Consider the following 26800-nt stretch of genomic DNA (forward strand, 5'->3'; position numbering starts at 1 on the left):
CCCTTCATAAGCATGAAAACAAAAGTGCCCCGATGAAGGCAATTTGAGCCATTCTTATTTAGCTAGCCAATTATAATGCCCGATCAACCGGATACACCCTAATGAAGAGCATCACTCTTTGCTGGAATTAGAACAAATAGACTGTAATTGCGCTATATTTTCAAAACTCACATTCATCAGCACAATTAAGTTCTAAACGCCTCAACTGTTGGAAGAAGCAGATAATTGCATCCGTTTTTGTTGCCCGGTGAAAAGTCTGGCGGCCGCTGAATTAGCTCTCTATTGGTTGTCTGAAATGTGGCATAATCCTGATTTTGAGATTAAGAAGATATTTCTTTACTTCCGCACAAGTTATACTTCAGAACAGTTGAATTGACTGCGCGAGGTCAGTCAATTGGTCGGTCGGTTATTTTCGCATCTTTTAGCTAACTGTGTTGTCAAAACAACCCCTCTTGCTTCAGGCTATTTTCCACATATATGTCCCATACTGGCTATTTGGGAGTCTGCGCTACGTCATGAAGATGAAATGCAAACTCAATGAGGCTTTTCTTCACAGCAAATTGGTAGTTTTCTATTTTTGGATGAACTTTAACTAGCTTTAGTCCAGAGACTTGATACTGGCAGTGTTTTGTCCTTGTATCAACACAAAGGGGAATACAAATTTGTCTCCCCAGTGGAAGTGCATGTGGATTGTTTTGATACATCTCAAATGCTGTAAGGCATTTGACTGAAAGCATGTGACCCAAGAGAGATAAACACAGGATATATGAGATATGTGTGTGTGTGTGTGTGTGTGTTCCCTCCATTTGCTTCTAATATCCTTTAAGGACATTAAATAATCAAATTTCACTCTTATCTCCTTGTCTTTTGGAGCTACAGAAGTGAAAAACTTGATGAGGATGGATGATAAGGCACGTTTCCCACCGGAATCGTTACGAGGGAAGTTGCAAGTTTAAATCCCATCGTTGGCTGGGCTGAATGGAAGAGACAACTGTTACACTGTTGTCTCTTTTAAGATTCAAAATTGTGATTCATTTAGGGAATTTCAATACAATAATTAGTCCCTTTACAAAGCAAAATATCAATTTTAAGAATATACCTTTTTTTCCCCCCCTCAGAAGCGACAACATTCATATGTTCCTGTTCCTGTGCTCACACGCACGCACACGTCCAAAATAGAACAGACAGAAGATCGACTTGGACGTCTTTCCATACAAGAAATATCTTGGAAAAACCAACAGGGAGTTAAGGCTTCATCTTGGCTGCTTTAGAGATAATAAACATCTGCTGATGTGTTCTACATCCAGTGTGCCCACTGTATGATCGGCACCCAAACCGAAACATTTGACCCAAAGCAGCGCACAACACTCATCCCCTTTCCGAAGCCCAACTAAACACAAAAATGTCACAAAAAGCCTCCAAATTATGCTTGGTTGTTTAATTACTAAGCATTACATATCGTGAAAGATAAGCAAATCAAGACAAAACAACAAGCTATGTGATCGCCGACACAATGGTGCACGCAACAAATATATACCGTACCTTAAAAGCGTTAACAGCAGTGTCCATACAGGACACTGTTGTGCACTGTGTGGTAGAAGTAGGTCATCCTTATTAGAAATGGACCACTGGTCTGCGAAGGGGAAAACACTTGGCTGCTATAGCACGTGGCTGTGCGGATGTCTCCGGTTTTTACATTCAAATGCAAACAATCCCATTGGGAAAGCTAATCAATCCAGCCTTCTCTACTATGAACCCGTTCATGCACCCTGTCACCTGATGACATAATAAGCCGTCCACTGTAGTAACCGCTGTCCCCGAAAGGGTTAAGATGAAATATGCAATCAATTCGAGATGTATGCCCATCCATCCATCTTGCATAGCGCTTATTCACGTTAAGCTCGCGGGAGAGCTGGAGTCGATCCCGGCAGACTGTGGACTGATCGGCAGCCAATCGTAGTGCAAACACTCCCACGTATGTGTTCGGTGGATGTAAGTAAGGAGAGGGCATAATATGGTCTTGATATTGGCCCGTAGAGTCACAGGTACTCATCACTTTCTACCGCGACTGACCACTCTTGCCGCTGGTTCATATTCATTTACATCTTCATGTACAGTAATCCCTCGTTTACCGCGGTTAATGGGGACCAAAACCACTCACGATAAACGTAAATCCACGAAGTAGCGACCAATTAACATATAAGGGTTAAAAAATATATATACATTTTTTTCAAGTCCGCAAACAGTCCGTGAGAAGCTGCAAAACAATAGTGAGTCACATAGAGCAACATACAGTATACAGTACTGTACTCCACGTATATGGAAAAAAAAATATGAATATGTTTGAAAAGAATCGGCAATGACCGAATCCGCAATAAACGAACCGTGAAATAGCGAGGGATCACTGTACCGTATTTTCCAGACTATAAGTCGCACCAGCCAAAAAAACATACATAAGTCATACTGGAGTATAAGTCGCATTTTGGGGGGAAATTTACGTGATAAAATCCAACCCCAAGAACAGACATGTCATCTTGAAAGGCAATTAAAAAAAAAAATAGAAAACAACACGCTGAATAAGTGTACAATATGCAAACGTTACATGACGCATAAACGATGAACTGAGAACATGCCTGGTATGTTCAAGTAACATATTAAGAGTTATTCAGATAACTACAGCATAAAGAACATGCTAACAAGTTCACCAAACCATCAATGTCACTCCAAATCACTAAATCCAATGGAATCTTCATCCTCTGTGTCACTTTAAAGCAACTCCGCCAACTCCGGAGGTAGAAGATGCAGCGCTTCCTCTTCTATGTCGCTTACATCAGACTCATCGTGGTTATACACAGGTCTAGAGCGGCCTCTTGCAGTTTAATGTGAAAATAACATGTGAAATGATATCATAATGTGTTCATAATTTCACCCATAAATCGCTCCAGAGTATAAATCGCACCCGAGCCAAACTACAAAAAAAACTGCGACTTATAGTCCGGAAAATACGGTACACTAAAAAGGGACAATTTTAGCCAAAGAGCATGACAACCAAATGGACGACAAAACACACTAACAAAAAGTCAGGGAGTGTAAAATCACCATCTCCAAAGAGTGTCAACATGATACAATGTTCAGATAATCTCTTCTTATCCAAATAAACGGAGACAATTAACCTCAGGACAAATGCTGTCATCAAATACCAAAGCAAACACACTGTAAAAAAACATACAAGTGTGTGCGTGTGTGTGTGTGTTTGTGAATGTGTAATGTGTGTCCGTGCGAACTACAAAGTGCATACTTACACTAATGTCCTGCAGCCTCTTCAGAACCCTTTTCTGGGTTTCTAGGACACAAAGTCCCCCACGTGTCATTTTTGCTTCGTTTCAAGCAGGAACTCTCAAAGTAGCTCAATCATCGCAATGTAACCTATGTGAGTGTTTTTTCTTTTTTTTCTTTTTACATGACATACCTGCACAAACGACGGACAGTTATTTCATGTGATTTCAAATCTGAATTGAAAAATGAGAAATGATTTTTATTCCCCGAGTAATATCCCCTGTTTCAGGGACAGCTCTTCAAAACATTCTCGTTTCTGATTCTGTAAATGAATGATCGACTATTTAATAATAAAATGAAATGTGATTCATTTGGATTTTATATCTGGTGGAGGAAAGCAGCCCATCAAGTCGTGATGGCTTTACGTGTACGTTAGGATGAGACCTAAAAATACATTTTGTATTTTGAAGTGACAAGAGTTGAGTGACACAGACTTTATTTATTTGGGCAACGCTAACAATACACACAGACAAAAAAAAACATGTTCTAAATGGTAAGGCTTTTCCAACCGGGGCTTTTATTTGCATTTTGAGAATGTCATCGACTACATCTGTTATCCATTTAGTTGTAGACAAGGTCATGGCACTTTTTTTTTTCGTTTGTGTGTTAGTTTTTTTAACGACGAGTAAATGAGTCACCTTATTTAGTCAAATAGATGTCACGCAACAATTTAATTGGGGCATGGCTCCCGTAATTACATTTAGTACAAATTATAGCGGAAATCCGTCAAGGCTCAGTACTCGGCCAACTGCAGAATGCCGAGGGCAAAAAGGGGCAACGTCGATGCCTCCTTGTGAATAAACAAGCCAAGAGCAAAGAACTTGGAACAGATGCCTCTCACCTTGTGCTGCTGCTACTGCTGAGGCAGGTAATAAAGCAAGCGTGACACCTGCTAATAAACATTTGGGATGACAAGTGACCCCGCTTGGCCTCTGCTACATTTTAATTTCCTCTCCCATAGCCCAGTACACGGTCCTTACTGCATGTTTAGGCCTGCACTGTACATCTTTTGCTGCCACTTCAATCCCAGCAACGGGACAATTCAATTTAACAAGAATCTGGGCCTGCGAATCTCATCTATGACACGTTATACCAAAAACATGTCTCTCATCTTTAGTAAGAGCAGCACACATTGTTTAAAAAACAATTTTGTGCGACAGGACACCCTTAAGGTGAAATATTAGCTTTTACACATACACATAATTGATCAAATATGTTTGGTTGGTTTCACAAATGGGGAAGAGCCAATAGGAACTCTTGGATGAAGACAGGGTGATTGGGGACCCCGGAGGTAAAAGAAAACAAGAATACGGTCGGTGAAGGCCCTCGTTATCGAGGAATGCGGCCCCCAGGACAAGGCGACGGCTCCTGGTGCTTGTGTCTCCGATGACTGTAGAGGCCCAGTCTTCCCCGAAAGCCCCGCCCGCAGGATTGACAGAAGTGGGTTGGGGGGCCGGGCGGTTGCCGGGCCCTCTCCTTCCTCCGCGCTCGCCGGTCCTCCTCCGCAGCGACGCGTCGAGTCTCGAGGACCTGGGCCCCGCCCCGCACAGCCCCACGCCAGGCCGCCCGATCCGCGGCCAGGTCAGCCCACTGTGCCGGGGGAATCCGGCACCGCTGAAGATGACCCTTTAGCTGGTCTTTGAATCGTCTTTTCGGGCCACCGCGGGGACGGGTGCCCTCCAGCAACTCCGCGTAGAGGAGCTGCTTCGGGAGACGGTCGTCGCTCATCCGCTGCACGTGGCCGGCCCACCGCAGTTGGGCCAGGGTGATCATGGCCTCGATACTCGTGAGGCCAGCCCGGGTGAGGATCTCATTATTAGTCACTCTCTCCTCCCAGGAAACGTTGAGGAGAGATCGGAGTCGTCCTTGGTGGAACCTCTCGAGCCTCTTGATGCTGCTCCGATAGAGGGTCCAACATTCGGCGCCATAGAGAAGGGTCGGGAGGACGACAGACTTATACACCATGATCTTCGTGTTGGTGGAAATGGCGTGATTCCTGAAGACCCGACGACCGAGGCGTCCAAAGGCTGTGTGGGCTGCCTGGATACGGTAAGTGAGGTCCTCCGTGAGGCCGGCGTCCTCCTGGATAATGCTGCCCAGGTAAGGGAACGCCGAGACCTGCTCGATGGGTTCGTCGTCTATGGAGATTTGGGGTGGACGATGGATCAGGTGGAGGGTCTTTGTCTTTTTGGTGTTGACGGAGAGGCCAAAGGCCCTGTACGCCGCGGCGAAGCCGTCCGCGATGAGCTGGAGGCCCCCGGAGGAGTTGGAGACCGCAGCATTGTCATCAGCGTACTGGAGTTCGCTGACGGTCGTGACCATGGTCCCCCGCCTGCTCCTCAAACGGCTGAGGTTGAAGAGCGACCCTTCAGTTTGGTAGCGTAGAGTGATTCCGTGCTCCTGGACAGGGGTGACGTGGTGGATGAGCGCGGCGATGTAGAGGCAGAACAACGTCGGTGCCACCGTGCAGCCCTGTTTGACTCCGGTCCGAACCGGGAATGGGGGAGTCATTTCGCCCTGAGTCAGGACGCAACCCTTCATGCCGTCGTGAAACATCCGGATGAGGGATATGAATTTGGGGGGGCAGCCTTGACGTTCCAGCACTTTCCAGAGTGCTGCTCGGGGCACAGAATCAAACGCTTTGGCCAGATCATAAAAGATGGCGTGGAACTCCCTCCGCTGCTCCCGGCACTTCTCCAGGAGCTGTCTGGCGCAGAACACCATGTCCGCGGTTCCCCTTCCTGGACGGAAGCCCGCCTGGGACTCCGGAAGAACCCGCTCAGCGAGACAGGTGAGTCGGTCGGCCAGTATACGACAGATGAGTTTTCCAGCAGTTGACAGCAGCGAAATTCCACGATAGTTTCCACAGTCGAGTTTGTCGCCCTTCTTGAATATCGTGACGATGACGGAGTCCTTCAGTTCCCCAGGCACCGTCTCCTCGATCCAGCATTGAAGGATGAAGGTGTGGAGGCGGGTGAGGAGATGTGCACCCCCAGCTTGTAAAAGTTCTACGGGGATGTCGTCGACTCCAGCAGCTTTGTTCTTCTTCATCCTCCTCAGGGCTCCGGAGATCTCCCGGAGAGTCGGCAGCTCCGTCATCCAGTGTTGCACGGGGAGCTGGGGGACAGGATCGAGGAAGCCGTCTATTGCGCATGTCGGACGGTTCAGGAGCTCCATGAAATGCTCCTTCCATCGCTGGTGAGTATCCTCCTTTTCCTGCAGGATGGTGCCGTCCTTTGCCTTCACAGCCATTGGAGGACTGTGAGCCGGACCGATGATCTTCCTCGTTGCTTCGAAGAAGGATCTGGTATCGTGACGGTCAGCGGAACTCTGCATTTGGTGGGCAAAGTTGACCCACCATTGATTTTGGATCCTCCGGATCTCTCTCTGTGCTTCACTCTTGGCTCTCCGGTAGGCTTCTTCAAGTCTCTTGGAGGAAACGCAGTTCTGCCATGCAATGCGAGCCTCTCTCTTTCTTGAAATCAGTGGCTCAATTTCTTCCAGGTTTTCGGCAAACCAGTCGGGATTTCTCCTCTTCTGGACACCGAGGACCTCTTCCGCGGATTTGGTGAGCGCAGTTTTCAAGTGCTCCCAGTCTGAGTGGACAGTGGCAGGAAGGGTCCGAGGTTGAGTGTCCAGTTTGTCCGCGAGGGACGTCTGGTACTGTTCGAGGACTTGGGGATTCCTCAGCAGCCCAACATTGAAACGTATCCTCTTGGGGATCTTCTTCCTTCTTTTCGCAGGCGCGATCTTCAGCCTAAGTCTTGAGGCTACCAGCCTGTGATCGGACCATCCGTCATCCATGGAGCGGATGGCCCTCGTGACCATGACGTCGGATCGGTCGCAGATTCGGGTAAGGACGTAATCGATCAGGTGCCAGTGGCCGGATCTTGGATGTTGCCAGGTGGTCTTGTGCTTGTTGGCCATCCGAAACAGTGTGTTGGTTATTACCATCTCCGTCTCTGCGCAGAGACCAAGGAGTAGTTCTCCATTTTCGTTGCAGTTGCCAACGCCTTCCTTCCCCAGAGTCCCTCCCCAAAGCTGATGGTCCCGGCCCACCCGCGCATTGAAATCCCCCAGAACCAAGAGCTTATCCCGGGGGTTGACGCGGAGGATCAGGCCACGCAGCGCGGCATAGAAGGACTCCTTCGCCTCCTCCGAGGCGTCCAGGGTAGGTGCGTAGGCGCTGATGATGACAAGGGATTGGGATTGACACAGAGGTAGGGTGATGGACATGAGTCTCTCAGAAGTTCTTACGGGGATGATGTTGTGATCCCTAACCAGACGTGACTTAACACAGAACCCTACACCGTGAATTCTTCTCTCCTCCACAGCTCGTCCGCTCCAGAAGAAGGTGTACCCGTGCCGAGGCTCCTCGAGCTGCCCGGCACCAGGAAGACGGGTCTCGGAGAGGGCCACAATGTCCAGGCCGAGCTTCTGAATCTCAAGGGCGATGAGGGCAGTCCTGCGCTCCGGTCTCTTTGCTCTTGCATTGTCCATCAGGGTTCGTACATTCCAAGCGCCGATTTCCAGGAAAGCAGTCCGGTTTTTATATTTGTATTTGTTTCGCCCGCATAAAGGATGAATCTGCCGGAGGCGGGTCTCCAGCCGATCGATGGCGGTGATGGGCGTGTTTAGGCCGCCTTTTATTGGCCCTTCCTCGGATTGAGGGGAGCAGCGCTGCGACTAGAGAGTCCTGCTCCGCCACCGTGGTCGCTGCCTCTCCCCTGCACCATCACCAGTTCGCAAGGGGAGCGACCATCGTGCCACGGCCGCCGACGTGTGGTTGTGGAGCTAGGGACGTGGGCCCTCATCTGAGCCTGTCCCCGACACCCCGCGCCATCGCCGCCGGACTTCTTGAGGTTGGGGGATCGGGAGAGGGGGGAAACGGGTTGATGGGGCAGAGGGGAGGGGAAGAGGGGGGGGGAGAATCGCCATCCTGGGGGCTATGTAGCGTGAGGGAGGGGGACGGGTCGCAACCCCGCCCCCGCACTTCGACCCCGTGGCCAGGGTCCACGGCAGCGCGGTGGCCGACGGTGGTGGTCCAGGGGGTCTGCAGCACCCGAGGTTGGACCGTGGATGCGCCGGGCCCGGTGTTTTATTTTGAAGGGTGGGCATTCCTTCATAACCCATGGGGATGGTCGGCTTGGGGATCCGGTCCGACACCTTGCTAGGCGCTTAACGCCAGGACTGTGGTGGATTTGTATACCGCCGGACGCGGTCCCGCGGGATTTTGCTGACCCGAAGGTCATTACCACTTCGCACCAACTCTCCAGTGATGGAAAGTCCCGTCAATTCGGCGTGGAGGCTCCCTTACGGACTTCACTGCGATCCACTAGGAATTGGCGACGGTTTGATCCGCACCTTTGAGCCTAGGGATCGCAGATCTTTTGCGAAACACAAGAATACACACACACACACACACACACATTTTTGTACACTTGCAGATATATTTGGAACTGTTGGAGCATTGCTGGTCATTTAACTGGATGCATAAGCTTTTTAACAGTCTCAACGAAATAAAATTGTTTCATTACCCTTAACTGCGAAGCCAGAATTACAACCGTGCAAGAGGAGATGTGTTCACATTCAACCAATGCCCTTTGCTCTTCATTGCCAAATTGTCCTGAGATGCCAGGACAGAAACATTCTACCACTATGTCACAATAAGCTCCATTTCCAGTTTGATGATTTCTATGAGAATTTTTCGTTGTCGTCGACAAAAGTTTCCATAGACACAAAAAGACACACCCGCACAAAAGCCAAGAAAAAACCCCCCATCAAAATAAAAGTGGTTCTTGATTACTTTCGCGAAGTGTAGTGGTAAGACTATCAAACTGGAAACACTTTCTTTCCAACTGACACATACAAGAAAAAAAGACCAAAAAACAGGAAACAGGCGCAATGACCGTCATTCATCCAAACAAGTGACTTATTACACTAGTCTAATTCAAAATGAAGGTTTCTAGTTCTAACCTGTTCTCTTCACGGTGATTGACAGCAAACTTCACCTTCCCCCAAACCCGATCAAAAGCAAAAATTGCACCGAAATAACCCAAGCTTATGATGTCACATGCACATTTGATATCACACCAGGACCCTTGTCCGCCCTCTGCCATTATATCGCAAACAAAGTTACCAAAAGGGTTAATGGGACTGGAGGTAGGTCAATCACCAAATCCAAAACACCACATATGACTTACAGTTTGTGTTATTCGTTTCGTCTCCAGTCGTACAGACCTCAATGTGTTGAAATTGGTCGCACATTTTTTTTCCTGCTCATCCCGCTTGTGTTCTTAATGAGATTAGCCGCGAGAGACGAGCAGGCTAGCGGCGTCGGTAATTCCAGCCGCTCACCGAACGATGGGAAAGTGCGATAGCGCAAACCCCTTAGAGCCCCCCGTTTCGAGCCTGGCAAGAGATGTGATGCAACGAGCGGAGTTTCAACAGGCTGAAATCAAGTTGGGATTTATTTTAGCCCTCCGTGTTGTTTTCGTCAGTGTATCTCTCGGGCCATCGGTCGGCTGAGGCAAAAGTCCCGGGGCTGCGTTCGCAGAGGCTGTAGCTTTGATCCGATTAATCATGAGACTTGAGAGGGATGACTAAGTTCATTCTGAACATATTGAAACGACTGCCGGACTACCCGGAGAAAACCCACGCAAGCATAGAGAACAATTGCAAACTTTAACACTTAACCTCAAAAACTGTGAGGCAGATTAGCGCCGCTCCAAAGTAGCAGAAGTTTGTGAATATAACGTGTTTTTGGGGGGGGGGGGGGGGGGTCCATTATATCAATTGAAGATAAACAAGGAAATCGAAGCTTCCCATTTTTTTCAATCCTTGCACTGCAACTAATTGTCGGCGCAACATTTTCAGAATATTTCAACAGAAGCAGAAAAGGATGACGAAATCTGAGCAAGCCAGAGCGAGGGAGTGAGATTTACAGTGGATCAGCGACAGGATTTTGCTTTCAATCAAACAACAATAAATTCTACATGTCTCATAATAAATCGCCGACTGCAACGTTTACACAAGGGCGGCCCGTGTGCTTCATCCAAGCAACCGTGCTCCCCAACACACAAGAGGTGAACAGTTTCTCCATCACACGGTTACACGGCTATAAGTTCCCCGTGGCCTAACTCTGGTTAAGTGGCACGGAAATGGTCAAATGCGCATAGCGGATTTTTTTTGGGGCATTGCGAGATGTCATCAAATGTGCCGTCATCATATCCCATGAACTGCTCGTGCGATCGCGTCCTAACTCATCACTTCAGGATTCGAGTCCATGAATTAACCATAGTGATGATAATCCCTCGAGACACAGAGGACACCGTCACGCACAGAAGAGCAGACCACACAAGCGCACAGGCGTGGGAGCGGAGGTGTCGGAATGAAGGGGCCCAAACAATGCATTCGAGGAGTGGGTTGGGGGGGGGGGGTTGCCTTGCTCGAGGGCACAGGAGGAGTTGTTTGAAATTGACGGGAATTCCTGAAAGGGATAAATGGACATACACATGGTGAACGATAGCAACAACTTAATGACTTTTTTCTCCACTTTTTTTTTTTACTTGCTTGATTTTGATGACAAAAGGCAGCATTTTTTTTCTATTTTACTGCAATTGGAGATCTGCTTCCAATCTGAATCTGACTCTCCAGTGTCCCCCCACCACTAAAGAGCAGTCAGGAAGTTCAAGGATGTGGGCGAAGATGTCACTGCGACACGGAAGGTAAATTCAGGATGGGAGCCACAGAAGCGGATTTAGTGTCACAGGAAGAATTTGACCTCTCCGGGAGCCGTCACCTTACCGTGGTGGAGGGGTTTGTGTGTCCCAATGATCCTAGGAGCTAAGTTGTCTGGGGCTTTATGCCCCTGGCAGGGTCACCCATGGCAAACAGGTCCTAGGTGAGGGACCAGACAAAGCACGGCTCACAAAACCCCTTATGACAGACAAAATCGATGGCACTCAGTTTCCCTTGCCCGGACGCGGGTCACCGGGGCCCCCCTCTGGAGCCAGGCCTGGAGGTGGGGCTCGTTGGCGAGCGCCTGGTGGCCGGGCCTACACCCATGGGGCCCGGCCGGGCTCAGCCCGAAGAGGCAACGTGGGTCCTCCTTCTCATGGTCTCACCACCCGTGGGAGGGGTCAAAGGGGTCGGGTGCAATGCGAGCTGGGCGGCAGCCAAAGGCGGGGACCCTGGCGGTCCGATCCTCGGCTGCAGAAGCTAGCTCTTGGGACATGGAATGTCACCTCTCTGGCAGGGAAGGAGCCCGAGCTGGTGTGTGAGGTAGAGAAGTTCCGACTGGATATAGTCGGACTTGCCTCCACACACAGCCTGGGTTCTGGTACTAGTTCTCTCGAGAGGGGTTGGACTCTCTTCCACTCTGGAGTTGCTCATGGTGAGAGGCGCAGAGCAGGTGTGGGCATACTCATTGCACCCCGGCTCAGTGCCTGTACATTGGGGTTCACACCGGTAGACGAGAGGGTTGCTTCCCTCCGCCTTCGGGTGGGGGGACGGGTCCTGACTGTTGTTTGTGCATATGCACCAAACGGCAGCTCAGCATACCCACCCTTTTTGGAGTCCTTGGAGGGTGTGCTGGAGAGTACTCCTGCTGGGGACTCCCTTGTTCTGCTGGGGGACTTCAATGCTCACGTGGGCAATGACAGTGAGACCTGGAGGGGCGTGATTGGGAGGAACGGCCCCCCCGATCAGAACTCGAGTGGTGTTTTGTTATTGGACTTCTGTGCTCGTCACGGACTGTCCATAACGAACACCTTGTTCAAACATAAGGGTGTCCATATGTGCACTTGGCACCAGGACACCCTGGGCCGTAGTTCGATGATCGACCTTGTGGTTGTATCATCGGATTTGCGGCCGCATGTTTTGGACACTCGGGTGAAGAGAGGGGCAGAGCTGTCAACTGATCACCACCTGGTGGTGAGTAGGCTCCGATGGTGGGGAAAGATGCCGGTCCGTCCTGGCAGACCCAAACGTATTGTGAGGGTTTGTTGGGAGCGTCTGGCGGAATCCCCTGTCAGAAGGAGTTTCAACTCCCACCTCCGACAGAGCTTTTCCCATGTTCCGGGGGAGACGGGGGACATTGAGTCCGAGTGGACCATGTTCCGTGCCTCTATTGTTGAGGCGGCCAATCTGAGTTGTGGCCGTAAAGTGGTTGGTGCCTGTCGTGGCGGCAACCCTCGTACTCGCTGGTGGACACCAGCAGTAAGGGATGCCGTCAAGCTGAAGAAGGAGTCCTATCGAGCCTTTATGGCCTGTGGGACCCCAGAGGCAGCTGACGGGTATCGACTGGCCAAGCGGAACGCAGCTTCGGTGGTCGCCGAGGCAAAAACCCGAGCGTGGGAAGAGTTCGGTGAGGCCATGGAAGCCGACTTCCGGACGGCTTCGAGGAAATTCTGGTCCACCATCCGACGTCTCAGGAGGGGGAAGCAGTGCACCACTAACACTGTGTACAGTGGGGATGGGGCACTGCTGACTTCGACTCGGGACGTTGTGAACCGGTGGGCAGAGTACTTCGAAGACCTCCTCAACTCCACCAACACGTCTTCCTTGGAGGAAGCAGAGTCTGAGGACCCTGAGGTGGGCTCTCCTATCTCTGTGGTTGAAGTCACCGATGTGGTTAAAAAGCTCCTCGGTGGCAGGGCCCCAGGGGTGGATGAGATCCGCCCGGAGTTCCTCAGGGCTCTGGATGTTGTGGGGCTGTCCTGGTTGACACGCCTCTGCAACATCGCGTGGTCAACGGGGAGAGTGCCTCTGGATTGGCAGACCGGGGTGGTAGTCCCTCTTTTTAAAAAGGGGGACCGGAGGGTGTGTTCCAACTACAGAGGGATCACACTCCTCAGCCTCCCTGGTAAGGTCTATTCAGGGGTGCTGGAGAGGAGGGTCCGTCAGGAAGTCGAGCCTCAGATTGAGGAGGAGCAGTGTGGTTTTCGTCCCGGCCGTGGAACAGTGGACCAGCTCTACACCCTTAGCAGGGTCCTCGAGGGTATGTGGGAATTCGCCCAACCAGTCTACATGTGTTTTGTGGACTTGGAGAAGGCGTTTGACCGGGTCCCTCGGGGAGTTCTGTGGGGGGTGCTTCGTGGGTATGGGGTACCGAACCCCCTGATACGGGCTATTCGGTCACTATACCACCGATGTCAGAGTTTGGTTCGCATTGCCGGCAGTAAGTCGGAATCGTTTCCAGTGAGGGTAGGACTCCGCCAAGGCTGCCCTTTGTCGCCGATTCTGTTCATAATCTTTATGGACAGAATTTCTAGGCGCAGCGGAAGCGTTGAGGGCGTCCGTTTTGGTGGCCTCAGTATTGCATCCCTGCTTTTTGCAGATGATGTGGTGCTGTTGGCTCCTTCAAACGGGGCTCTCCAACTCTCACTGGAGCGTTTCGCAGCCGAGTGTGAAGCGGTTGGGATGAAAATCAGCACCTCCAAATCTGAAACCATGGTCCTCAGTCGGAAAAGGGTGGAGTGCCCCCTCCGGGTCGGGGGAGAGATCTTGCCCCAAGTGGAGGAGTTTAAGTATCTTGGGGCCTTGTTCACGAGTGAGGGCAGGAGGGAGCGAGAGATCGACAGGCGGATCGGTGCAGCGTCTGCTGTGATGCGGACGTTGTATCGGTCTGTCGTGGTGAAGAAGGAGCTGAGCCGAAGGGCGAAGCTCTCAATTTACCGGTCGATCTACGTTCCAACCCTCATCTATGGTCACGAGCTATGGGTCGTGACCGAAAGAACGAGATCCCGGATACAAGCGGCCGAAATGAGTTTTCTCCGCAGGGTGTCCGGGCTCTCCCTTAGAGATAAGGTGAGAAGCTCGGTCATCCGGGAGGGGCTCAGAGTCGAGCCGCTTCTCCTCCACATCGAGAGGAGCCAGATGAGGTGGCTTGGGCATCTGATTCGGATGCCTCCTGAACGCCTCCCTGGTGAGGTGTTCCGGGCATGTCCCACTGGGAGGAGACCCCGAGGAAGACCCAGGACACGCTGGAGTGACTATGTCACCCAGCTGGCCTGGGAACGCCTCGGGATCCCCCGGGGAGAGCTGGAAGAAGTAGCTAGGGAGAGGGAAGTCTGGGCTTCCCTGCTAAAGCTGTTGCCCCCGCGACCCGGCCCCGGATAAGCGGTAGAAGATGGATGGATGGATGGATGGAAGAATTTGACACACTGAGTTGTAGTTTGTTATGTTTCCAAGCAGAAATGTGACACACACGGGAGAGGCCGCTTGAGCCATTTTTTTTTTTTTGGCTTAACATTACATGCTTAAATTTCCAGTTAACTTTTTATAGTGCACCTATCATTCTTGTTCAACCTGTGTTTTTGTCGTGCAGTTCGGCCTCGCACATTCCCACTCTTTTCGGTTCTCATGGCGGAAGCTGCTGATAGAATCCCACAGATAACACCAAAGCACCTGAGGGCAGATTTTACTGGGCTGCTGTTGTTTATGAAGAAAATGTGCTTCATTTAAATATTATTTAAGTCAGTCGGAGAAGTCATTTTATATTTATCAAACTCCACATACAACCAATATGGGCTTGTTAAATTCAATGAATCTCGAAAGTTGAGTAAATTCATAGATAGTGCTGCTCTATCCAATTGACTTGAGAGTAAAGTTGTCACGTTTTGCATGATGGTATAGGTGGAGGACCCCAAAAAGCAGGGAGGCAGGAGGAGTAGGGTGAACTGAACAAAATGTATTCACAAAAAAAACTCCAAAAAACAAACAGGAGTACATTGGAATATACAAAGTCCTGAAAGCCACTTGAAACTAAAGTAGCAAACAACCAAAAAAAAAAAAAAAATACCCGATGACAGAAACAAACAACATGACAGGAACACAACGATCTGACAAAGACTGACAGAACCCCGGGAACTAAATACAAGCGAGGTGATGAGACAACGAGAAACACCTGGACAAGACACAAAGGGATGAGGGAGCCGATTGGTTCAACACAAGGGACCCACGTGATGAGAACAGGTGGGGACAAAAAGGGTACACGAGGGAACGAAACCCAAATGTAATCCAAACAAATACACAACAAAAGTGTCTCGTATATAAACACAATGTGTCTTTTCATTCAATTACAGTGAGGTAAGCTTTCCCTCATTTTTGGTGAGTTAGTTGGAGGCGTCAGTCATGATGTGCGACGCGCAGCCTAAAAAGGCAGTGACAGAACATGCGGCCTTCCCAATAAAATGAGGCTGGGATTTCTCGGCTCACAATGTCAAACTTAATCAAGGCCAACCAGACTTTCATTCAAATCCCTGTATCTGCGGTCATACATGCTTGGTACGAGCATCTTTCTTCTTGAGGAATGTGCATGTATGCGTGCGATTGCTTTTGTTTCATCCGCGCCGCTCGAGTGTCAGTGTTCAAAAGTTAAACAATGCAGACGCGGGCGGGCGGCTCGCCTCCTCCATCATCCTCTCCCCACTTGAAGGAGGGAACGCAAACACAGCTGTCAACTGAGTCATCGCTACTAACGTTCACAAAAACCCAGTGTGGTGTTTATGGTCATTGTTATGATGGAAAAATGTCATCTATTCTATCCTAGAATGTGAAATATGGAGATGCAGATACGTAATACCTTACAATAGAAAGAGCTTTGTAATTATGATGAAGGTACATGGGGTTGAAAAATGAGGAGAATCATATTTCTACTGTTGCCATGGCAACCCACAATTAACGGGCTAGGGCGGGTGGACCAGCAAGGCCAGGACAAGTATCATGCTAGGTTAGCATTAGCAATAGGGCTAAAGAGACTCTTCAGATTCGTGTGCAGTGTAGATGCACGCGGAAATGATCAATGTTTATTTAATGACATGATGTTATAAACGGACATTTTGTTATTGTTTCGCACAAAATGTTTATTCATGTGTTGGCATTTTCAATGTCCCCCCCACGATGTCTTTGTTGGCCAGCTGAAGCTACCGCAATGTCACTCACATCGCTTTGTCCAAGTAATCATCATCTCTCGAAATCAGAGGTTATTGGTGACGAGTACAGGTTCTGCTGCATCAGTTATTGCACACCCACACACACACACACACACGCACACACCGAGTGATATTACAAGAAATGAGTTGTGGTGTTGGCATGCAATGACCGCAGAAGAAGCGACTGAAAAAAATAGTATTATATTAAAAACAACAACAACAACAACAAAATCTCAGCTAGTGGCTTTTTGTAGGCATAAAAAAATTCAAACATAGTACTGTAAATATATTTTAACTGTTGTTCCCATGTATCCCGAATGACATTATCTCCTTATTGCAAAAGTGTCTTTGGACCATGAGACAATTCAAAGTTAAATAAATACAAAGATGACGATGCAGGAGAGAACAAAAGAAGTTGATCTTGGACCTTGCCTGGGGTCTAACTTGATATTTTATTCATTGAAATGACATACTGGACCAGAACCAAACGAAGTCAAGCAGGTACAGCTGCAGGCCTTTTTCTCTTCGGGGGGTGTTGGTGTTATTCCACAACGACAAAACACCTTTGAGGCCAGAGTAACGTTGAGTCTTGAACGCAAATGACAGGACAATGACTTAGTCTGAACTATTTAATCAACAAAAGGTTCCATAAAAAAAGGATTTCTTTGCCCCATTTCTTTGTTTAGTTTGGTAAAAAAAAAAAAACGGTGTCACTTCTCTCATGAGCTGACGTCCAACTCACTCCCTCTTAACTCCAAACTCTCGCCAGTCACGTGAGGCTCTAGCTGCAAGAGCCTCATGTGACTGTAGTTCATAATCATTGCCATGCCTTGCTAGCAAATAGTTCCAACAACGGACTACTTTTACATGAAGTGTCTTTGTATATTTTAAACAAGTGAAATCGAATACATGCGTAAAATAATCATGGCGATGATTATGAACTATCCATCCATCCATCCATTCTCCGAACCGCTTGATCCTCACTAGGGTCGCGGGGGGTGCTGGAGCCTATCCCAGCCGTCTTCGGGCAGTAGGCGGGGGACACCCTGAATCAGTTGCCAGCCAATCGCAGGGCACACAGAGACGAACAACCATCCACGCCCACACTCACACCTAGGGACAATTTAGCGCGTCCAATCAACCTGCCATGCATGTTTTTGGAATGTGGGAGGAAACCGGAGCACCCGGAGAAAACCCACGCAGGCCCGGGGAGAACATGCAAACTCCACACATGATCAAATATGCAAATACATTAGCTCAACATTGCATGTTTGGAGCACACTACAAAAATTGACCAATATTAAATTGGCTCCTATAGGGGGCTTGACCAATAGGGAGGCTGAGAAAATCATTTGGAAATATATTTTAGAATATCGAATTAAAAAAATGAAAGGGCTTAACGGGGGGCTACACAGGTTTCGGATGGGGGCCCAAACACCCAGCCCCTCCCCCGACCGCCCCTAACCCTGGTGTAGCACCATTCCTGAGGTGAAGAAGCATTCTGTTTCCATTCTCCTCAATTGTGGAGAAAAGTTCATAGACACCTGAGATCGGTTTTATAAATTTAAAACTCGCAAAAAATAAATAAATGTTAATGCGTCACTACTTTGTTTTCATCCTAATTATTATTATTATTATTTTTTAATCAGCGGCTTATTTTCTTGCCACTAAATGTGCTTTTACAATTTGCAGTTTTCTTTCAGCTTTTCATCCTGCTTTTCATCAGCCTGAGGTGGATGACTTGCACGACATTGGTCAAACGTAAACAGAAACTGGACTCTTTACCTCAATGCCATCGACGTCCCATTGACGGATGTTGGCGAGCACACTCTGTGGGTAGGTCCGTAGGACAAGCTCCGCTGCCGTACAAAGCGTTCGTCCCCGCAACAAAGAATCACAAGAAAGGCCCTCCGAAAAGCTCGGTTCAGGTAGGCGTACAGGAAAGGATTAAGGCCCGAGTTGATGTAGCCAAGCCACAGCCATGCTGTCCATAACTGCCAAGGCACAGAGTAGTGAATGAAGGGGTCCACCACATTGGTGATGAAGAACGGTGCCCAGCACAGGCAAAAGCAGCCCATAATGATCGCCAGTGTCTTTGCCGCCTTTGTCTCCACGCGCATGCGGCTGTTGGCTACGGGAGCCGGCTCCGGGAAGAGCGCTCCTCCGGCTGTCCCGAGGTGGTCGTGCTCCGCCTGATCCGAGCACGTGGATGACCTTGCGGTGGCGATGGGGGCCTCCGTCCCGAAGGCCGGAGCCGAGCCGGCGCGTTGGAGGGTCTCGATCTGCTTCACGTGGCTCATGGCGGTCACGTAGATGCGTTGGTAGGCCAGGACCATGAGGGCTAGCGGCACGTAGAAGGCCACCGTGGAGCAGATGAGAGCGTAGGGACGATTGACCAGAAACACGCAGCTCGTCTCGTTGGAGCCACCTGGTGAGATCCGCCTCTCTTCTATCTGGATGAAAAGAGAAAATATCATGCAGGACAAGCATGGGGCCGGTCTTCACGTGAACTCTCATTACTTCCCAAATATTGTGGTATTCACCATATATACATATATATGCATCAGTCAGCTGTGCGCGAGCACCTACACTCCTCCCAGAGCGGGTATGTGGATGTTAATTTTTATTTTTATTTTTTGTGTCCACTCGGAATTCGACCACAATGTGCTTCCGTGTCAGTCTAATCACCAGTGCTGGCCTACGTAATTTCAACTCCACAGACAAAAAAAAAACGTGTTGAATTTACTCCAATTTCTTTCATCGAGTGGCTACACAAAATCAATCAGATACATTTTATGAAGTCGATGTTTTGTCTTCAGTTGTATGCCGTCACAGTGATCCCTCGCTATTTCGCGGTTTGTTTACCGTGCCTTCAGTGCATTGCGGATTTTTTCAAACATATTCATACATACATGTAGAACAGTACTGTATATGTTGCTCTATGTGACTCGCTGTTGTTTTGCTGACTTCCGCAGCTTCTCGCGGACCGTTTGCGGATTTTTTGGGGACTTAAAAAAATATATATATATATTTACTGTATTGTGTTATTCATAAACTAACCTAACTTATACATGTTTAAATCTATTAGTATACAGCATTAAGTCATGTTAATTACTTCAAAATTTACTTCTACATGCATGTATACCATTAAATTTGGCCTTATAATTATTATGTACATGTACTGTACCTATATGGGGGGGGTCGCTACTTCGCGAATTTTCGTTTATCGCAGGTGGTTTTGGTCCCCATTAACCGCGATAAATGAAGGATTACTGTACATTTCTTTATTGTCTAGTATTGTCTATGATTGCAACACAACAGTGGCAGTATTTAGAGGTGGATTAGGTTGGGCTTGTCCCCACTGGTGGCCCCGGCTAACGTATGCAAGGCCCAATACTGCTGACTATCCGTCTATCCGTTTTCTATCGAGCTTATCCCATCAGTAACCTTGAGTGAGAGATGAAGGTAATAAACGGTTGAGCATATTATGTGGAATTCACATTTGGGACAATAAAAAAAAGTGTTAGTGAGGCCATATACCATGCAATGAATTAAACTTCTGTCGAATGAATGAACTTAGCTCAATTCAACATACAAATTTGCTCATGATAGAACAAAATATTCCTATTCGAATTGAGAGATAGATTGCTTTCATTTCCACACATTCCTATTCGATTCCATGGAAATTGACCAACTTGGAATTATTAGCAAAATTCCCCCTGCTGAACTGCGGATTGGATGTTTCCGGAATGTTTACTGGAATTAACTGGAAATTTTCCGCCCTTTTGAAACACCGCGTCTTACCCAAAAAAGGTTCGTTGTGATCTTATCTCCACGGACGTTAGCTCACAAAGGTACACCGTGTCCTCAGAAAGTAAAGGTGAAACGTCTGCACATCTTTTCCATTCTGTGGGTGCGCTCGAGCCAAAAAGTGAAATTTGCCAGCCACAAATCTCAGCGTGTGGTGAAGTACGGTCGGCCTTTGGTTCTGATGTATTCATAAATCAGACCTCTCCGGTGCATGCAACTTTAATATTTGGCAATGGTTGAATCCTTGCATTTTCCTTTCGCATGATAGCATTTTGAATCGCCGATGGCGTGGCGTTACACTCAGCGGACTTGTGGGTGTGCAGCATGGGATCGGTTGCCACTTCAGTGACGGTGTGGATGTGGGTGTGAATGGTCGTTTGTCTCAATATGTGCCCTGCGACTGACTGGCTCCCAGTTCAGGGTTTAGTCTGCCTTCCGCCCGAAGTTGCTAGCTCCAGCAACTCCCCGCGACCCTGTTCACGATAAGCGCAGTTGAAAACGGATGGATGGATCGTATGTTGTAAACAGTTTGTACTTGTTACTGCAACTAACAATACCAGTAGTTCCGACCATTTGTGTCTTCCTTTATAGCAAAAGTGCACAATTGGTTTGGCATTTAACTCATTCACTCCCAAAGACGTATTTAAACGTCTTTTCAGACTTGGTCCACAATTGGCTGGTACTGAATGAGTTTTAACAACCTGAATTCCAAATTCTAACGCCGTTCATATGTATACCTGATCTAATTGTCCACCGTATTCCTGACATATACGTCGTTTGGGAGCAGCCTGTGGCTTAGGGAAAGAGCAAAAGAGACATGTATTTCATCAAACGTGGCTGAATGAATAAGTCCAGCCCCCGCCCCCCTCTGGGATTTGTGTGGCTCCTTTCAATGTAGCTCCGAAACAACCTGGCCCGCAAAACACAAGCGGACCTGCAGAAATCGTCTGCTCAAGTGCTGTCATTGCTCGCAGCCGGTGAGCCTCTGCTGAGGACAAAATTGTTTTGTGATCACTGCATTACTGTGTCATTGTTGGAGGGATTGAAAATGTTATGAGAAATCACGCAACGTGAGGCTACGGAGCTTTATGTTCCGTTTGTCCTCGCCGAAAGAACATCTTCCTCTTTAAGGAGGATATACCGACTCTTCGCCACTCTATCTTTAGTTGACCTTGGACCGGGATGATTTTTTTTTTCTCTCTGTGAGTCGTTTACCTCGTCCACTGCCACCGTGCCGAGTGAGTGAGGACTTACTATATCCTCGATGCCAATGGCGTTCCAGCTTTGCATGATAGGGAGGAAGGAAATGAATGTGGGGATGAGCCAGCAGCCACCGAGCATCACCGCCACTCGCAGAGGGGTCATCTTGTGTCGGTACACAAGCGGCTGACAGCAGATAGCGTAATACCTGCAATACGCGCACACGCCCAATGATGGCTGACCTATTTTTTTCCATTCGTTGACACCCAAAAAAACACAAACAAACAAACCTGTCCAGTGCGATGCAGCAGAGATGCAAGATGGATGCGGTGGTCAAGAGGACGTCCAGCGACGTCCGCACAAGACAGAAAATCTCGCCGTATTTCCACACGCCGGTGGTCAGTTCGATGGCCGCAAAGGGCATCACGACCAGCGCCACCAGCAAGTCAGCAAAGGCCAGTGACACAATAAAGTAGTTGGTCTTTTTCTTCCTGAGGTGTGACAAGGAAGAGAAAAAAATGATAGGATGGCAGCTTGCCTTGAGGACGCTGACCAGTTTTTAACTTCTTAAAGGTATCCTGACTACCAAAACATACAAAGAAGAAGAATAAAAGTCATAGGAGAAGAAGAAATAAAACAAGCTAAGCTAACTGCTCACTGACACTGGTCTGGTCCAAGGGTTGGGTCGGATTTGTTCACGCTATTGTGTTTAGAGACATTCTCAGTGGATACACAGAACAACCAATTGAAACAGACAAAAAAATAATAATAATACAAGTCTCACCGTAGATGTCGGTCCTTGCAGAGCGCCACCATGACCAGGAGGTTGCCAAACACCGTCATGATGATTATGAGGGACAGCGCAATGGTGAGCAGGATGTTCTCCAATGACCTCAGGAACTCCTGCTGCTCTCGTTCTGGTTGTTGATGGTCCGTATTTGTCGCGTCGCCCTTCAAACTGCCCAAAAGGAAAATCAACCAATGGTGAGTTCACACTGTGAATTCCCTCACAGCGGTATTAGGAAGCATAACGTAAATATGAAGTTTTGCTTTTCAAAATCCATATCAGGATGCCGTTACCGAGCGGAACTGGGGGGTTGCGGGAGCAGAGCTTTATGTTTTATGTCAACTCGGCACTTACAGTGGAGGTGACGCTGTGTCCATCCCGGGTCATCTGCCTCGAGGTCAGCTGAGGACAATCCTCTTCACCCCATTCTCCTGACCAGCTGTCAAAAACACGAGATGTACCGGAACTATTAATCAACTGCATGCTGGGGTTGTTCCATGTTTGATATATTATGCAGGCCTCCATCACAAATCCATCTGTGTGTTAGGTGGTCTTTGCAAAGCAAAGCTAATGGTAGGTTGTTTTTTTTCCCTGTGTGGAGTTTGCATGTTCTCCCGGTGCCTGCGTGGGTTTTCTCCGGGTACTCCGGTTTCCTCCCACATTCCAAAAACATGCATGGCAGGTTAATGGAAAACTCTAAATTGCCCCCAGGTGTGAGTGTGAGCGTGGATGGTTGTTCATCTCTGTGTGCCCTGCGATTGCCTGGCAACCAGTTCAGGGTGTCCCCCGCCTACTGCCCAAAGACACCTGGAAGAGGCTCCAGCAGGCCCCCGCGACCTTTGTGAGGATAAAGCGGTTCAGAAAATGGATGGATGGATAATTTTACACAACGTGAGTGTACTTATACACTCATTTTCCGTATTATTAGCTACACTAGCACCATCCAGTCGATTGACCGATTCCAAATTCCATGACACAAATTGCAACATTTTGTTGATGTTTATGAACAATCACAAGTGTGTGAATATGTCAAATAAACCAACCACAACAAAGAATAATTCAATATTTTTGACTCTCTCATGTACCTTAATAAGGTCATTAATCTTGTTCTACACTACTGGCAAAGTAGAATCATGATAAATATATTTCCGGTCATACTTCTTTATGACAGTCAATCAAAATATCAATCGGGAAAATTACGTTTTAAAATTATCACCAGAAAGACTGAATTTCTGACATATCATTTGAAACAGTTTAATTTCTGCTTTTTTTCCCTTTAAATATATGGGAGTAATTAGATGAAGAAAGAAAGAAAAGAATGACGAAAGGTAATTGATCACAATTTTATTGTGTGACCTTCACCCCAACAGATGAGCTTCATGTCAGTGTTTCCTCTTCAGTTTCCATCAAGTCGTCTTTTGACTAACTACAGTAGGTTACACCTCACAGAAAGAATGAGGAAGTACTAAAACGTGAGCGACTTGGAATCATGCTTGCACACACACACACACACACACACACACACACACACACACACACACACACACACACACACACACACACACTCACAGTCAACAGAACAAGATAATCAGATCCTGCACAGTGCACACCCTGAATGAAGTGATTTGGCGTTATTCACATCCCAATTTGTGTCCCAAATTGTTATAAAGCAGGATTTTGTCCTCAAGCTGAGTTTTGGCCCAGTGCTCCAATTTAATTTTGGGAGTAACAAAGGGGTTTGTTCATCCGCCTTATCGGCTTTAAGTGCCGAGTGACTTCATATGTGTCTTTTCTTTATGATCCTAGTGAGGCGTTATCGCGCTCAAGTGTCAACAAAATGCTCCTCAAAGTGACAGACGGTGATCCTGTGAGTACCGACTTCCTGCAGATAGAGCACCATTTACAAGCATCATTTCACCACCCCCCCCACCGTGTTACGCTGGAAGGCTTTCAACTTTCATGAGTCACTTTATCTATCTTTGCTCTATTTAAGCTTTGCTACATGGAGGAGGTGGGGGGGGGCCCACAATTCTTTCTTGGCTTTTGATCAGAAATCACTGGACTCTCATACTCAGCCGTTGTATCATTGCCTTCAATTTCCACATGGCATCAAGCGTGAAAGGGAAAAAAAAACACGTTAAAAAATACGTGTGTGCTGGAGAATGACGAGAAGAAGAAAGTGAGATTTCTCGTGGGATGGTCAGAGATGGAGGTGTCTTTTCACAGCTCATCGTTTCTTGTGTTACGTGTGACCGACACAAAAGTGGCGTGCATGAGGAGAGGAGGGAAAGAACGAAAGAGAGAAAGAAAGCAAGAAAGCAAGGCAGGGCTTCTTCAACAATCATTTCCTGACCGCTGCACCTTTGATTAACAGCGATGCCGTTCAACCACTGCATTATTTAGGGCAAAATTGAACCCCCTGTCAATGCGACAAATTGCAAAGTACAATTAGTCATCAAGCAGCTGCAGGTTCAGTGGAGTCAACATGAGGAAAAAAAAACTGCGTGCTGGCGCTGTCGACGCCACTGTGAGTTGCATGTTCCATCCACATTTTTATATTGAGAGAAAATATACCAGTTGAGACAAAACGAGAGGAGCACTCAATGCATATAAGCCCATTAAAAATAATAATAATAATGAAATAACAAATTGGCTCACGGTGATAAATAATACTATTCCATCTTAATGGAACATGGTTGTGATTGGCTCACATTCTTAACTCATTCAGTACCAGCCAATTCTAGACCAAGTCTGAAAAGACGTTTAAAAACGTCTTTGGGAGTGAATGAGTTAAGTCAGTACTTAACCCTTTCATGCACCCTGTAGCCTGATAACATGATAAGCCGTCCACTCTAGTAACCACTGTCCCTCAAAGAGTTAAATACAAATACACTGTCACGAACAAACTTGCAGAAGAGTAGCAACACAATCTAACTCAACTCAACTGTTTTTTTCAAACACTTTCAAACAACCACAGTAATTATTCGTTTATCATGGGGGTTACGTTCCAAAAAGAACCAGTGATAAGTGAAATACGTGAAGTAGTGAACTTTATTTTTTGACAGTTATTATACAATACTTAACTATATATACAATGAAATCAAAGACCAAAACCTGTTTTCAGGCCCAATTACAAAAAAAAAAACAAAAAACGTTTTCAACAAATAACTATAATAGTTTTCGGAAATACTGTACTGTCAACACGCGGCGCTGCCGACGTGTTCTGATTTAAAGGGTTAAAAGCATTAAAAACTGCCCTAAGAAAAATCCGTGAAACAGCGAAGCCGCGGAAATTGAACTGCGTTAGAGCGAGGATCACTGTATACATATTGCTGTACGCGGCATAAACAATAATCCATACAACAACCACCAACAAAACATGACATGAATGACAAAGACAGTCCAAAGCACAAAAACAGTCAAACTAAAAATCTCATTCTGAGTCAAAAGCCCAAAAAATAAAAATGAAAATAGAGCGCTTGATCTGTGTTAACACAAAAACAAAACATGGTTTGTGGTTTGTTTGGAACAACATTGGTGACTGCAAAGACCCCCCCCACCCCCCACCAGACAGGAACGTGCATAAAGCGCTCAATCCTCAGTGGACAATGGCCCTATATCGGCCAGGACAGATATTCCGCGGAGGTTCTGCAGGGAATATATTTATTACCGGACGCAAAGGTCCACAGCTGGCAGGAGAAATAGATTTCAAATCAAAAACACAGCTTACGAGCCAAGGATGGAGGGCGCAGGAGGGTCGTGTGTGTGTGTGTGTGTGTGTGTGAGAGAGAGAGAGAGCGAGCCCACATAAGCTCCGTAGATGCAGCGTATGATGCGCAAACAGGACAGTTAATGCCCGTGGAACAAGCAGGCAGCATTTGGAGACACTTTAGTCTGCCTAAAGACCATATTTGGCAGCTGTCATATAGAAAGATATTTGCGATTTTTTTCCCCCTCCCTCCCAGTGAGGCTATACAACGGATTGCGTTCTCCGGAGGGCCGGGATTTTCTGAAACGCAATTCACTGAATGTTCCCTGGGCTATAAATCTCAAAGCTAATCTTGGCATCTGCTAAAATTAAACCAGTCAAAATTGTGATCCATTAACTACGGTTTTGTTCCTCTCATTCCGATCGCGTTGCTGTGCCGATTTTAGACAGCCGTGTGAGGCCAGTGTAGCAAGCAGCTCTAGTGACACAGGTGGAATTATATACTCACTGGCCACAATTGTAAGTACACTTGCAGCATTTTATTGAGCTGGCGCAAGAAAATGTCAGCCTTGTCTTTTGAAATAAGTATCAGCGAGAACGCTCAACGTGACGTGAACATAATTGCTTCATTTTACTGTTATGAGTGTGCAGCGCCAACGAATGTTTACTCATTCAATAGTAAGCGTACCCAAACAAGGTCAGACCAGACTACGTTAATATTCATGAATGAAGAAAAAAAAGGATCAGTGAGAAAGCAACACTCTTTACCCGAAGCTCAAATTGCAAGCAGACAGAGTTCCAAACAGAGAGATTGATTGAATAGAAACTCCTCAAATCTTAACTGATTCCTATTAATAGCCACAGAACAAACACATTTTTGGACAAGCTGAAAATGTGAGCAAAGATATGGCTGTGAAACAATTTCCTGTGCAAATGGATTTGTTTGACCACTTCCTGAGCAATGCAACCCATCTTATTTGACTGACTGGGTCGGTGAAAATGGAGCATTTTGACCATTTTCTC

General features: G+C 47.4%; 2 protein-coding genes across 4 annotated transcripts in view; one reads left to right on the plus strand and one right to left on the minus strand.

Annotated features, from left to right (window-relative positions):
* Positions 1-26800, minus strand: part of LOC147192069 (5-hydroxytryptamine receptor 4) — a 35837-nt gene that overhangs the window by 4355 nt on the left and 4682 nt on the right. Inside the window, exons 2-6 of the mRNA XM_086135708.1 lie at positions 22423-22507; positions 22066-22239; positions 21572-21772; positions 21336-21489; positions 18057-18724 (exon numbers count right to left, since the gene is read on the minus strand). Coding sequence (XP_085991834.1) covers positions 18057-18724; positions 21336-21489; positions 21572-21772; positions 22066-22239; positions 22423-22445 — 1220 coding nt within the window. The 5' untranslated portion in view covers positions 22446-22507. The remainder of the gene's footprint in view (positions 1-18056; positions 18725-21335; positions 21490-21571; positions 21773-22065; positions 22240-22422; positions 22508-26800) is intronic.
* Positions 6396-8235, plus strand: LOC147192070 (uncharacterized). Of its 3 annotated transcripts, none has more exons than XM_086135536.1 (7): positions 6396-6534; positions 6635-6747; positions 6841-6904; positions 7080-7189; positions 7363-7511; positions 7671-7840; positions 7917-8235. In XM_086135536.1, the coding sequence occupies exons 4-7, from the start codon at positions 7139-7141 to the stop codon at positions 7919-7921; spliced, it is 375 nt and encodes a 124-aa protein (XP_085991662.1). In that variant the 5' UTR covers positions 6396-6534; positions 6635-6747; positions 6841-6904; positions 7080-7138; the 3' UTR covers positions 7922-8235. The 3 variants fall into 3 exon arrangements, 2 of the variants coding, with proteins under 2 accessions (XP_085991662.1, XP_085991663.1); XM_086135537.1 differs by having other exon boundaries at positions 6397-6534; positions 6638-6747; XR_015103554.1 differs by lacking the exon at positions 6396-6534 and having other exon boundaries at positions 6648-6747; positions 7363-7507; positions 7917-8233.

The sequence above is a fragment of the Hippocampus guttulatus genome, chromosome 17, assembly GCF_054856545.1.
Source record: "Hippocampus guttulatus isolate MCC_2025c chromosome 17, RoL_Hgut_1.0, whole genome shotgun sequence".
Lineage (NCBI taxonomy): Eukaryota > Metazoa > Chordata > Actinopteri > Syngnathiformes > Syngnathidae > Hippocampus > Hippocampus guttulatus.